Genomic DNA, 13,337 nt, shown 5'->3' with positions numbered 1-13,337 from the left:
ACTTCACTACCAGGAAATCAGTTGTGAGTGTAGAAAGGCCCACACAGATTCAGAGACCTGTTCAGTCACTTCTCCACTGCCAGGTTCACATTTATTTGCTGTTCTGCTTTATTTACTGACAGATGTAGGAAATGATCACCATTTCTAATTTTCCCTTGGGGCGTTGTTGGGAGTGTGCAGGTATTTTTATCATCAACTCACTACTGTCATGCTCCAGAGTGAGAGGCTGAAAGATGGAAGGGAAACACCTGGGGCCAGATTGGGTGCAACTGATGGAGGGAGAGGGAGATTTTCTAAAGCTCCTAAGGGATTTAGGAGCACAAGCCCCATTGATCCTAACTCCCCTATGTTTGTGAAAATCTCCCCCTCTGAGTGTAAATGGCACCTGTTTGTGTCCATGAGGCCTCTTGTATACCAGATGGGCTCACTCCATCAGCATAACGTGGTGTGAGCCCCGAGTGAAGTCAGCCCTTGTTGGAAGCCCACTGCCCTTTAAAACAACATAGCCTCTTGCAGGTGCCAGGGGCCGTAGAGCCATAGGACCATGTTTCCAAAGGAGCTCAGCTCTGAACTGCTACATGTTGGCACCTGTGTGACATGGGCAGGTTTCCAGGGGCTCTGAGCAGCTCCTGTTGTTCTCAATGGGAGGGGAAGGGGAACAGTCTCCATTGGTTTCAGCTGGAGCTGCTGTACGGAGCACTGTGACATTGTTCCCATTGTGAGCGATGACCAAATCCATCCCTGACATCGCCTTGACCCTGGGACAGTGAGGCTGGGCCACAGACACAGAAAGGGAGTCCCAGGCCAGGTGTGAGCTGTTGTGGGGGGAAAACCATAAAGAACCCTCCCCTGGAATAAGCAGAACTGGGGCATGGGTCACTGTCCCCCACCAATACCTTGGTAGTTATTAGGGACAGGGCTGGAAGGGGAGGGGCTATGTCATGCCCACTCTGAGGTCTGGCCTACACCGGCCTTTCCCCTTGAACATTTCCAAAGTTGCTGCCAGAGCAACACCTAAACAAATACTTTACCATCGTTTTTAATAAGGGTACTGAGGTGCTATGGGGTAGTGGCAGGGAATGGGAATTAGGACATGGAAATTACCACATCCAAGCTGGAAGCCAAACTCAAGCAGCTTAATGGGACTAAACTGGGAGCCCCGGATAATCTCCATCCAAGAATATTAAAGCAAGCCCAATAGCTAGGATTTTTAATGAATTTGTAAATTAGGGGATTGTATCCTATGACTGGAGAATGATTAATATAGTTTCTATTTTTAAGAAAAGAGAAAAAGTGATCCAGGCAACTAGAGGCCTGTTAGTTTGACTTCAATTGTATGCAAGGTCTTGGACCAAATCTTGGAAGAAAAAGTAGTTCAGGACAAGAAGTAAACAGTAACTGGGATAAAATATAACATGGTTTTTAAAAAGGTATATTGTGCTAAACCAACTGGATCTCCTTTTTTGAGAAGATAATTGTTTCTTTAGACAAAGGAAAAGCATTAGATCTAATCTACCTGGATGTCAGTAAGGCATTTGATACAGTTCCACCTGGGAAACTATTAGTTAAATTAGAGAAGATGGGGATTAATATGAAAATTGAAAGGTGCATAATGAACTGCTAAAGGGTCATACTGAGGGCTTGTCTACACTAGAAATGCTACAGTGGTACAGCTGCACTGATGCAGCTGCGCTGCTGTAGTGCATCTGGTGAAGAAACTATGCCAGCAGAAGAGAGCTCTTCCGTTGTCATAATACCTCCACCTCTGCAAGAGGTGGTAGCTATGTCGGCAGGAGAAGCTTTCCCACTGACATAGCGCTGTCCACACCAGCACTTAGGTTGGTGTAATTTCTGTCACTCAGGGGTGTGAATTATTCACACCCCCTGAGTGATGTAAATTATACCAAAGTAAGCTCTAGTGTAGACCAAGCCTGAAAGGTGAATTGTCAGGCTGGAGGGAGGTTACTAGTGGAGTTCATGTATAAGATCTAATGCTTTTCCTTTGTCTATACGTGACATGTATAAAGCTGATACAATGGTCTGTGTATATCCCATGATACAATGGCTCTGTTCACAGGCTGGCAGTCCTGGTTATTCATTCACACTTACCTGACTTTGCCCCATCACTGCATTGCCTGTTCTGTTTCTATAAAGACATTAACCCCTGCACATCTGGCCATTAACAATAGAAGATGAGAGGAGATACCAAGTGAGCTGTAGCTCACGAAAGCTTATGCTCAAATAAATTGGTTAGTCTCTAAGGTGCCACAAGTCCTCCTTTTCTTTTTGCGAATACAGACTAACACGGCTGTTACTCTGAAACCTGTCATAAAAATAAACCAGAACTTTCCCAGCTCTCTACAGATGCTGTAATGAGACTTTTGGCACATCTGGGTACTGTAGAATTAACACCTGTTTATTCCATTTTCCTCTAGGTGTGGGCTCTGATCCTGACATCCCTGTGGAAGGTCACCAGGATGGAGGGATCCGGGTTGTGTGTCGATCATTTGGGTGGTACCCAGAGCCTGAGGCTCAATGGAGAGATCTCCAGGGGCAGGTCTTACCATCAGCCTCTCACAACATATTGCAAGAGGCCACCGGTCTGTTTCAAACAGAGATTGCTATTGTTATAACAGAAGAATCCAACCAGAAAGTGTCCTGTTCTGTCAGGAACCCCTGCCTGAACCAGGAGAGAGTGTCAACCATTTCCATAGCAGGTCAGTGCCCATCCACGCTGTATGTGGAATAGACTGAGCTTCTGCAGTTGTTAGTGTGGAACAATTCTTATTGGGTCTCCTATTTACTGGCCTGAATCTTCAGCATTATGAGCAATTCAGCTACATTCACAAAAACACTTAGGTGTGCTGATGCTCAGCACCACAAACACTAACTATATAGTAACCAGTGGTGAAAGTAACTTAAGGGACTTACCGAGATGCAGGGAGGCCGGGGTCCTGAGCAAGGTTGGTGGGGGGAGGTGGCTCTGGGCCCCCGGAAGGGGTGGGCCTTGGGCAAAAGGGGCGGGACTGGGGCCAGACTCCCACAGCCAGCCTTTCAGCGCTGCCCAGCCCACGCCACCTGGAGCTCCAGCAGCAATTTAAAGGGTCCGGGGCTCCCGTCTGCTACCTTTTGCCACCACCCCCCCTCCGCCCATTAGCGTCCCTGCCGGTATGGTTGGCTGTGTATCGGCTCTTACTGGTATGCTGTACCATACTGGCTTACTTTCACCTCTGGGTGTAACCTGGAGTCAGTGAAGTTACTCCAGATTTACACTGGTGTAACAGATCTTAAGGAGAGTCAGTATTTGATACTTTGAGGTACCTAGAAAATCACTGGGAACAACAAAGCCTGAGTTAGGTGCCCAGGCTCCCTGTACAACAGGGGCTAGACTGCAATTCACAGAAACCAGCCTGCTAAGTGCCACCTCCTCTTAGCTAGCCAATGGGAGATGACAAGGAGAGGGGTGTGTGTTAAGTCCCCTTTGTCTCAGAGATAGGTGCCTAAACTGGAGTATTGTGTCCAGTTCTGGGTGCCACATTTCAGGAAAGATGTGGACAAATTGGAGAATGTCCCGAAAGAGCAACAAAAATGATTAAAGGTCTAGAAAACATGACCTCTGAGGGAAGACTGAAAAAATTGGGTTTGTTTATTCTGGAGAAGAGAAGACTGAATGGGGACATGATAACAGTTTTCATGTACATAAAAGGTTGTTACAAGGAGGAGGGAGAAAAATTGTTCTCCTTAACTTCTGTGGATAGGACAAGAAGCAATGGGCTTAAATTGCAGCAAGGGCGGTTTAGGTTGGACATTAGGAAAATCTTCCCAACTGTCAGAGTGGTTAAGCACTGGAATAAATTTCCTAGGGTTGGTGGTGGAATCTCCATCACTGGGGATTTTTAAGAGCAGGTTGGACAAACACCTGTGAGGGATGGTCTAGATAATACTTAGTCCTACCTTGAGTGCAGGGGACTAGACTAGATGACATCTCGAGGTCCCTTCCAGTCCTATGATTCTCTAATGGAGCTGCGCCAAGCCCCATCCCTGATATTCCCCTTTTCAGTAATTAACCATGTTCAGTAACCAGATTATTGCTTGGACTTTCAATGGCTTAATAATAAAGCACAGAGGAGCCACATCTCACCATGTATTTCCCTGTGAGATTCTTTTAACTGGTCACAGTGTCACCATTGTTGCAATGTCCTTCTTTTGACACATGTTTGTTCCTAAGTCAATGACACTTTCTCTTGCAGATCTCTTTTTCACATTTCACATCTGGGTGGTGGCTCTGGGTGTGATCCTGGGTGTTATCTTCTGTGTTCTCATTGCCCTGGCCAGTTACTGCTCCTGGAGTCAATGCAGAGCAAAAGGTAAAGTAACAAGAAGGGTGTCAGGGTTCCCTTCCCACTCTGAACTCTGGGGTACAGATGTGAGGACCCCCATGAAAGATCCCCTAAGTTTATATTCTACCACCTTAGGTTAAAACTTCCCCAAGGTACAATTCCTTTCCTTGTCCTTGGGTAGTATTGCTGCCACCACCAAGTGATTTACACAAAAATTTGGGAAAAGGGTCACTTGGAGTCCCTATCCCCCCAAAATATTCCCCCAAGCCCCTTCACCCCCTTTCCTGGGGAGGCTTGAGAATAATGTGAGTACCGACCAGACTCTTTGTCTCTAGGACACTGAAAATCAATCAGGTTCTTAAAGAAAGAACTTTATTTAAAGAAAAAGTAAAAGAATCATACCTGCAAAATCAGGATGGAAGATAACTTTACAGGGTAAAAACACAGAGGATTCCCCTCTAGGCTCAGCTTCAAAGTTACAAAAAACAGGAATAAAACTCCCTCTTAGCATAGGGGAAATTAACAAGCTAAAACAAAAGATAATCTAATGCATTTCCTTGCCCTTACTTACAATGTTTGTAATCTTAGATGAATCATTTCAGGTATGTTTTCAGGAGATGTTTTACTTTCCTGGCCTCTCTCTCCATCCAGAGAGAGAACAAACAAAGAGAAACAAACACTTCCCCCCGACCCCCAGATTTGAAAGTATCTTCTTTTCTTATTGATCCTTCTGGTCAGGTGCCAACTAGGTTATTTGAGTTTCTTAACCCCTTACAGGTAAAGTGTTCTCTGTTCATCTGGCCAGGAGGGATTTTATGCTATTGCATACATAAAGGTTGTTACCCTTCCCTATATATTTATGACAAAGGGAGAATGCAATTTGACCAGTCAGAGATTTAAAAACAAAAATGGAGATGCCAGGATTGAGGTGCTTTGATTAAATGTTTGGGAGAGTTTGGGGCAATGGAGATAGGTTGAGGGCGAAGGGTGCTCTGAATACATTATGATTTCACGTCTGAACTCACAAGTGTCAAGTGGGTTCATCCTGTCAGATCTCACTAACAGGTCCCAATGGAATGTGATTCTGAAATATTCCATGGGGATCAGCATTGCTCAGTTTGAAACACCCATGTGAGGCTTAGTAAGCTATGCTTGCAGCTGTGACATATCTAACTTGTTTGCTTGCAGACAAAACAATGCAAAGTAGGAGAGAAGTAAGTTTCTTAGGGCCCAATTCTGTGCACATGCACATCCCTTCTGTTGAAAAATTGTATAGTCAATCGTTTAACCACACTCTGTTTCATTATGAAATATATTCAAGAGACCAAATAACCAGTATCAGTCAGGTTTATTGCTAAAGCTCAATAATAGTATAGTAGAGGAAGAAAGGTTCATTACGATACCTGTGTCCAGGAAGCCGTCTTGTGCAGCCTTGTTAAATTCACCTTACACAGAAGGTGTGCACTCAAAGTTACTCTCCCAAAGTTATCCTTTTTATATCCTGCCTGTTCCTAAGTAAAAGGTACTGTGTCCTCTGAAACTAGATTTATTCAATCAGTTTTTCTGTACCAAAGTGTACTCCGTATCTTGTTGTTCTCAGCATGTGCATTCCAGGTACCAAGGGGCATGAAGGCACCTCCTAGGTTTGTACTAGGGTAGAACAATCATATGTCTTGTCCTTTTCCCTTGGGACCTTCCAGTGGTGGCCTTTGAGTGTGTGGAACAGTTACATTAGCCATGGGTTTGCTGTTATAAACACAACAGCATGAAATATCACCTCTTGCCTTTTTCTCCCTCTAGAGACTCTGCAATCTGCGATGGAGAGGCAGAAATGTCAGTGTCTGGGACCAATGGGATGGGTTGAAGATTTCATGTCATGATAGTCGAGTTAGCTCAGTGAAGCCAACTTAACTCGATTGAAAGACACATTTGATGCAGAGTAGTCACAGTTTACCACCTTTAGCTCAGTTTTAGCTGATGGAGTTACAGCCTGTTTTAATGAGTGATGGGGAACGTCTCCATATTGGCACCAGGGCCCAAGCTGTGAGCTCAGGGGCTGCTCATGCTCACACAAATGGGCTCTGAAGGCGAATAATAAAGCCCATGGGAATTATAGAAATGGTTCTCTGAATCCAGGGCCCTGAATAACACTTGCCATCCTGGGCCGGTGTCATTGCTGGAGACTGGGTACGTCTATACTGCAAAAAACCCACCCACGGCAGCAAATCTCAGAGCCTGGGGCTTGCACTGCATGGCTAAATATTAATATTGTAGACATTCCGGCTTGGGCTGGAACCCAGGCTCTGAGGCCCTCCCCCTCACTGGGTTTCGGAACACAGGTGCTAGCCCAAGCAGGAATGTCTGTACTGCTATTTTTAGCCCTGTAGCATGGGCTCCCCAAGCCTGAGTCAGTTGGCCTAGTCTCTGGGCCCCACTGTTGTGTTTTGTTTTGGGGTTTTTTTTGCAATGTAGATGAACCCTGAGAGACTTGTCCAATATTTAACAGGATCCCTCACTCAGGATCCCCCTGTGTTGTGGCTCTTCCATACACATGTAATGAGGGAGAGGGCAGGATTTCACCTGCAGTGAGCATGTACACCCACAACCTCAGCTCCACTCTACAGCGACTCTATGCATTAACCATACAGGTCTGATCAGTGCAGAACAGTGTCTGTGGTTCTACATTAAATGAAACTGATTTTATAGGAACACAATGTTTTAAGGGTTTTTTTCCAATTTCCCCCCTCATGATGTTACTACAGGGCAGAGTTAAGGTTGTTTAGGTGCCTTAGCTGCATTTCGAGACCATGGAATGTTTGGATTTCTTTTAAATATAACCATAATTCTGTATTGTCTGGGTATATAACATTTGGTTTGGGGATAATTACAAGATTCTTGTAATGACTTTTACCCTTAAGTTACAAGTACATGTCCTCTCAGTTTTAACTCCATATTAAGGGGAATTGCATTGTGCATTATGGCACAGATCTGCAAAGAGACTTAGGCACCAAACCCAGAGACAGGCATCTCAATCCTAGTTTTAGGCACCGTGATCCACAAGACCCCTCTTGGCTGATGCATAACTGTGTGGGTGCCTAAACTCACTCGGGACAGAAATCTCTGCTGTAAAAATTCTCTCAGTGTCTAAGTTTCTGCCTCTGGGCATATACATGGCTGCCTTGCTCTAGACGTTTAGGCACCTATCTCCCACCTGAGCCCCAAAGTGACCCACAAACTGGAGGAAGGAGCACCTGTCTCACCTATGAAGACTGATCCTGTAGACATGCTCAGAGGTCACCCAATGACACAAAGAACAGAGGTGGGAGACTGGGAGGAGGCAAAACTCTCTTATAACCTTTAGCCTAGGGGTTAGGGTACCCACCCGAAATGTGGGAGACTCTGGTTGAAGTCCCCTCTCTCTGCTGATGAGGAGAAAGGATTTGAACAGGGGTCTCCCAACTCTCAGGACAGTGCTCTAACTACTGGGCTATGGGATATTCTGGTATGAGGCTCACTCTGTCTGTTTTGTTTAAGGTGTTAAACTTTAATCAAATATTAATTGAGAATCACTCTATAACCACCTCACCCCGCTCCCCAGCACAACAGACATCATTTCCCCTGAGCCGGGATCTTCTGCATGGGCCTAGCCCCTCCCTGCAAGATTGCACCCCACCAGCTGTCTGCCTGAGAATCATACAGGAACTGGGCTCTTTTCCCTGCCTCAGGGTCTCCTCCTGGAGTCTTCCTGCTCCCTGAAGCTCTCCCTTAGCTGAAGAACTTGCTGGCCAGGCTTTTATTAGGACCAGGAGATCTTCAAGCCATCACTTGATCCCTGGCCTCAGCATCAGCTGATTAATCTCAGGGTGGAACTGGGCCCCAACTCTCCTTAAAAGACCAGCCACCTTGTGACACTTAGTCTCTCCCATCCTAAAACTTTCCATCCCTGATCCTAATTGCCTCTCTACCTACTGTCCCTTCTCCCTTCTCCCGCTAAGCTCAATGAACGCTCTGTCTACAATCACAGTCTGGAGTTTCTCTCCTCCTGTTCCATCCTAGACAGGGGTGCTGGAATAGGGGGCACCAAGGGGCCATGGAGCTCCACTTTTTACCTGCCATAAGAACAAGTAATGGGGTGAGGGGGCACAAAGGAGCAAGCGGGGAGCGGGGTCTTGGGAGGAAGAGGCAGCGCAGGGGCTCAGGAAGAAGGGGCGGTGCGAAGGCGGGGCCATGGGAGAATGGGCGCTGTGAGGGAGGGGCCTTGGGGGAATGAGAGCTGTGAGGGGGAGGGTCCATGGTTGGGGTGATGGTGGGCCCCGCACTTTTAGGAATCTTCTGCCGCTCCTGTCCTAGACCTAGACCCTCTCCAATTGAGCTTCTTCCCCATTCACTCCCCTGAAACCACTCTCACCAAAATCTCTAATGACCTCTGTGATGTTCCCAGCTCAGCCTCTTCTATGGCCTCCCAGACACACCCACTGTCTCCCTTCAGTCCACACAAACTCCATATAACAAAGAGATACCTGCCCCAGGGAGCTCACCCTCTGCATGACAGACAGGCTATAACAGAGGGATGAAAAACACAAGGGACGTGAGGGGTTGGGAGGGCAAGCAGCGAGGTAATGATAAAAAGAAACCCAAGTCCAGCTCATCACTTGCCCAGCCAGTTCCAGACAAGAGAGATTACTGGGGCCACAGCATATATGTGTTTGGAGGAGGGATTTAAGAGAGAATAAGGGAGCAGCTTTACAAATATTGATGGGGCATTTTCTCCATGCACGGAAGGGGAGAAAACACTGAGGTGCTTGAGGGAGAAGCAGACAGGTGGGTGACCCAGCCTGCCAGGAGCAGCCCTTACCATTTTGCCCAAGAGGGCAAAAAATGTTTTCTATGCAATGGGAAGACAGTGTTGACAGCTCAGTAAAGCTGGTGGATTTGACAGACAGGGAAGGGCTGAATGGTGAAGGGACTAATGGCAAAGACTATTAGCTTGTGCTGGTGTGGTGCTGGGTGGGGCAGAGGGTCTTAGTGAAGGGACAATAAGACGGTGGGGGATGTGGTAGCAGAAACAACCCGGAAGGGAAGATGGGGCAGTAGTTGGAGAGGTGTGGGGAAGAGAAGCAGGTTTGTGAGTAAAATTATACCTGGGCTTTTGCATGGTCAGGACCCTAGATTGTAAACTCTTTGGAGCAGGGACTGTGTCTTTTTATAGTCTGGAGTGTGTGTGTGTACAGAACCAAGTGCAGTGGGGGCCCAGCCCTGAGTGTATGTGTACAGGACCTAGTATGGTGGGCCCCAGCCCTGAGCGTGTGTGTACAGGACCTAGCGCAGTGGGGCCCAGCCCTGAGTGCGACCTCTAGGTGCTACTGGAATGTAAATAATAATGTGCAGTGGGAGCAGCAGACCAGCATGGGATGTGGAGATATGGCCTGGGGTGGGGCTTAAAGGCATGTGTGTCTGTGCAGAGGATGGGGGATGAAGAGTGGCAGGTGGGGAGGAGGTTGCAGGGATCAGTGTGGGAGGGACGTGGAACGGTGACTTGGAGCCAGCAAGCCCTGCTCTCTGGTCCAGGTTTATGTGTGCAGTATCTGAGGTGTATAAGATAGTACATGTAACAGCTGGGACAGGACAGCTTGGGTCCCTGTCCCCATAAGAAAGCTCTGCTCTGCGCTCTTCTCTGCTTAGCGTCCTATTGACAGATCTTTCAGAACATTTGTATCATCAGTGCGGGAGACGTCACTCTTAGTTCGACTATTGCCCATTAATTTTGGTGACTCAACATTAACTGAAGGTGTCTTTTACCTTCCAGCGGAATATGGCAGGATGGCATGACTTCCCCATGGCAGGACGTATTTAATAACCTGGAACTCCCCTCTTCTCTGACTCTTCTGGGAAACCAGGCCAGTCTCAGCATCCTGGTTTCTGGGGGCCAACCCCATCTTATTTGCCCATCTTGCCCACGGTCGGTACCTAATATTGGACCAGTCCTGTGCTTTCTTCTCTTGTGGTTGTCTGTGGTGGCTGACTCTTTCAAATCACTGACCTTCTTTGAGGCACCACTGTGGTTGCTTAGTTCCTTCGAAATATGGGAGCTGGAACTCCCATAGTTGTTGCTGCCCTCCTGACACTACCTTGAGAGAGTGAATGTCCCACCGTCATGGAAGTGCTTGTGCCATGCTGCTTGGTCATCCGTTCTTGGTGGAATGGGATCTCAGATTCCACTTCTGATACCATATAGTCAGGGGAAGCACATTTAAGTACTCCACTCAGCTGCCTCAGGGTGGCCCTGCAAGTACCTTGCCTCAGTTTACCCTCTTCGGCACTACTTAAATAACTCCATGTAATCTGAAAAATCTGAAACAAAAGTCCCTTGCTGGGATCTACTTTACTCATAAACTCAAAGGTCAGAAAGGACCATCATGATCATCTAGTCAGACTTCCTGCACATTGCAGACCACAGAGCCTCACCCACCCACTCCAGAAATAGACCTCTAACCTCTGGAAGAGTTACTAAAGTCCTCAAATCATGATTTAAAGATTTCAAGTTTACAGAGAATCCACCATTTACACTAGTTTAAACCTGCAAGTGACCTATGCCCCATGTTGCAGAGGAAGGTGAAAATCCCTCAGATCTCCGCCAGTCTGACCCAGGGGAAAATTCCTTCCTGACCCCAAGTATGGGGATCAGTTAGACCTTGAGTATGTGGGCAAGACCCACCAGCCAGATACCTGGGAAAGAATTCTCTGTAGTAACTCAAAGTCCTCCCCATCTAGTGTCCCATCATCAGAGATATTGGCTGCTAGCAGTTGCAGATCAGCTACATCCTCTCGCTGCCCTCTGCCTCAGTGGTTCCCACCCCTTCCCTTGTCCCCCCTCAGGCCCCACTGGGCCTGCCCCTCTCTTTCTCCCTATCTGCCCACTTGGTGCCCACCCTTCTCCTTTGCCCCCCTCTAACCCTGGGTGCCCACCTCTTTCCTCACCACTCCTTTATCCTCTGGTGCCCAGGGCTTCCCTTGCCCCCATTTTCTCCCCAGGTGACTGTCCCACTCCTCTCTTCTCTGCCTCTATTCCCATGTGGCCTGTCCCTTCCCTCTTCCCCCCTCTTACTACTGATACCTGCCTTTTCCACCTTTTGATGCCTGTTCTTCCGCTTGCCCCACCACACCCTCTGATACCTACATCTTCCCTCACCCCCAACATCTGGCTCTCTGCTCACCCCCTCTGCCTCACTGATGCAAGCCCCTTCCCTCTGCCGTCTTGATACCTGGCTCTTCCTTCAACCACTTTCTTCCCCATGAAGGCCCCTCCCCTCAACATTCTCTGTCCCTCTGGTGCCTCCCCGTTACCTCACCTCCTCTTCCTCAGGCACCTTCCCTCTCCTGCTCTTTGCCCCGCAGTGACTACATCTCCCCTTGTCCCCTATAGCCCCCCTGACACCCGCACCATCCCTCAATCCTCTCTGTCCCTTTGGTGCTTGTCCCTCCTTCCTGTGGGTGGAAACCCTTTCCCTTGCCCAACCATCTCCCAGCCTTTGATCCCAACCCCCTCACACTTGCTCCTCCCCACAACTCTCTGGTTCCCCTCCCACCCCTGGGGCATATCCTTCCTCCTGGCATTGCATGGGGGCCCCATGACACAGTGATTAATGGGAATGAAGGTTAATTTCCCTTTCATCCTAGTGACCAGCCCCTGACCCTGGCACTGATTCTGTGACTCTCTCCCCAGTGAACATGACCCTGGATCCAGACACATCAAATCCCTGGCTCATCCTGGTCTGAGGATCTTAAACATGTGAGAGATGGACATACCCCACAGGATCTTCCCGATAATCCTAAGAGATTTGATACTTTCCCCATTGTCCTGGGTGCTGAGGGATTTATGGACGGGAGGTGTTACTGGGAGGTGGAGGTGGGAGACAAGACAGGCTGGACTCTGGGGGTTTGTAGAGAATCTGTGAGCAGGAAGGGGCCAGTCAGACTCACACCTGGGAATGGATACTGGACAATGTGTCTGAAGGATGGGGAATACAAGGTCCTCACCTCCCTCTCAAGCTCCCTCCCCGTGAGCATCAGGCCCAGCCGAGTGGGTCTGGAATCCCATGCCTGTAGGAGATGCACCCTTGCATCCTTGCTTACCCTCAGGAGTGAGATATTGGCTTCTATGACCCCCACCTGTGGAAAATGGTGGCTGAATTAGCAATATTGTCCCTAGACACCTGCAGTGATCCCTTTAAAAAAACACCTAGACCCTTTGCCCTATCTTGAGCACCCAACCTCTCCCCCTCCCCTGGAGGGCACTCACCATGTTTAAGATGCTTGCTGAGATGTGTGCTTGCCAAGGGTCACTGAGAAAGTGATTTGTATGTAAAAAGAGGTATATTTTTACACTATAATGTTTCAGTGCTGTGCGTGAACTAAAAATCATGCTTCTGTGAATTGTTTCTTGTGTTTCTATAGATTTGGCCTTCAGGGGATCTTCCTACACACTGGGGGAGCACCTCCACCAAATAAGGAAGTGACCAAGGTGCAGCAAGGAGGACATGTTCTGAGAGGTGCTCCAATCCTCTGAGGCTGAAAAAAGAGGATACAGGGAGCGGACAAAGACTTTAAAGGAAAAATAATTCAAACTCACAGGGAGGCCAGAAAGGAGAGCAAGGAACACATTGTAAAGGGCCAGGAGTGGATGATAAAAATGATGGAGGAGCAAACAGCAATGTTGAGGTCCCTAATCATGCTCCAGGCAGAACACATGAGTGCTCCCTCACCAGCCATTACAGAACTGCTTTCCATGCCTTCCCCAAACTCCTCCCACGCACTCCTTGCAACATCCCAGAACATCTCTGTATGCCGTTCCATCCATCCCTTTGGACAGTTTCCAAAACGATAGCTGGATTTACACACAGTTATGAGAGCGTACTGCCATACGCTTTTTTCTCCCTTCCCACCAATCCTTTTGTGTGTGTTGTTAATTGTTATTTAATAAAAACAAACTCTGAAAGA

At 47.8% G+C, this 13,337-nt stretch overlaps 2 protein-coding genes across 18 annotated transcripts in view; both read left to right on the top strand.

The window, feature by feature from the left end:
* LOC140898275 (uncharacterized) overlaps positions 1-13,337 on the top strand; it is a 2,445,793-nt gene that overhangs the window by 815,757 nt on the left and 1,616,699 nt on the right. The window lies entirely within an intron of this gene.
* LOC144929421 (butyrophilin subfamily 3 member A2-like) overlaps positions 1-13,337 on the top strand; it is a 23,874-nt gene extending 10,537 nt beyond the window's left edge. For 7 of the 8 annotated variants that reach the window (XR_013634628.1, XR_013634630.1, XR_013634627.1 and 4 more), the window contains 3 exons: positions 2,436-2,717; positions 4,251-4,367; positions 12,795-13,337. Coding sequence is in view for 1 of the 8 variants with exons in the window: in XM_078848837.1 (XP_078704963.1) it covers positions 2,436-2,717; positions 4,251-4,367; positions 12,064-12,116 (452 nt within the window). In the remaining 7 variants the exon portion in view is untranslated. Of the gene's footprint in view, positions 1-2,435; positions 2,718-4,250; positions 4,368-12,063; positions 12,130-12,794 lie in introns of all 8 variants that reach the window. The other variant, XM_078848837.1, reaches the window with a different exon arrangement.

This window comes from Lepidochelys kempii, chromosome 14 (assembly GCF_965140285.1).
Source record: "Lepidochelys kempii isolate rLepKem1 chromosome 14, rLepKem1.hap1, whole genome shotgun sequence".
Lineage (NCBI taxonomy): Eukaryota > Metazoa > Chordata > Testudines > Cheloniidae > Lepidochelys > Lepidochelys kempii.
The sequence above is the reverse complement of the archived record's forward strand: the minus strand, read 5'-3'. Positions and strand labels throughout refer to the sequence as shown.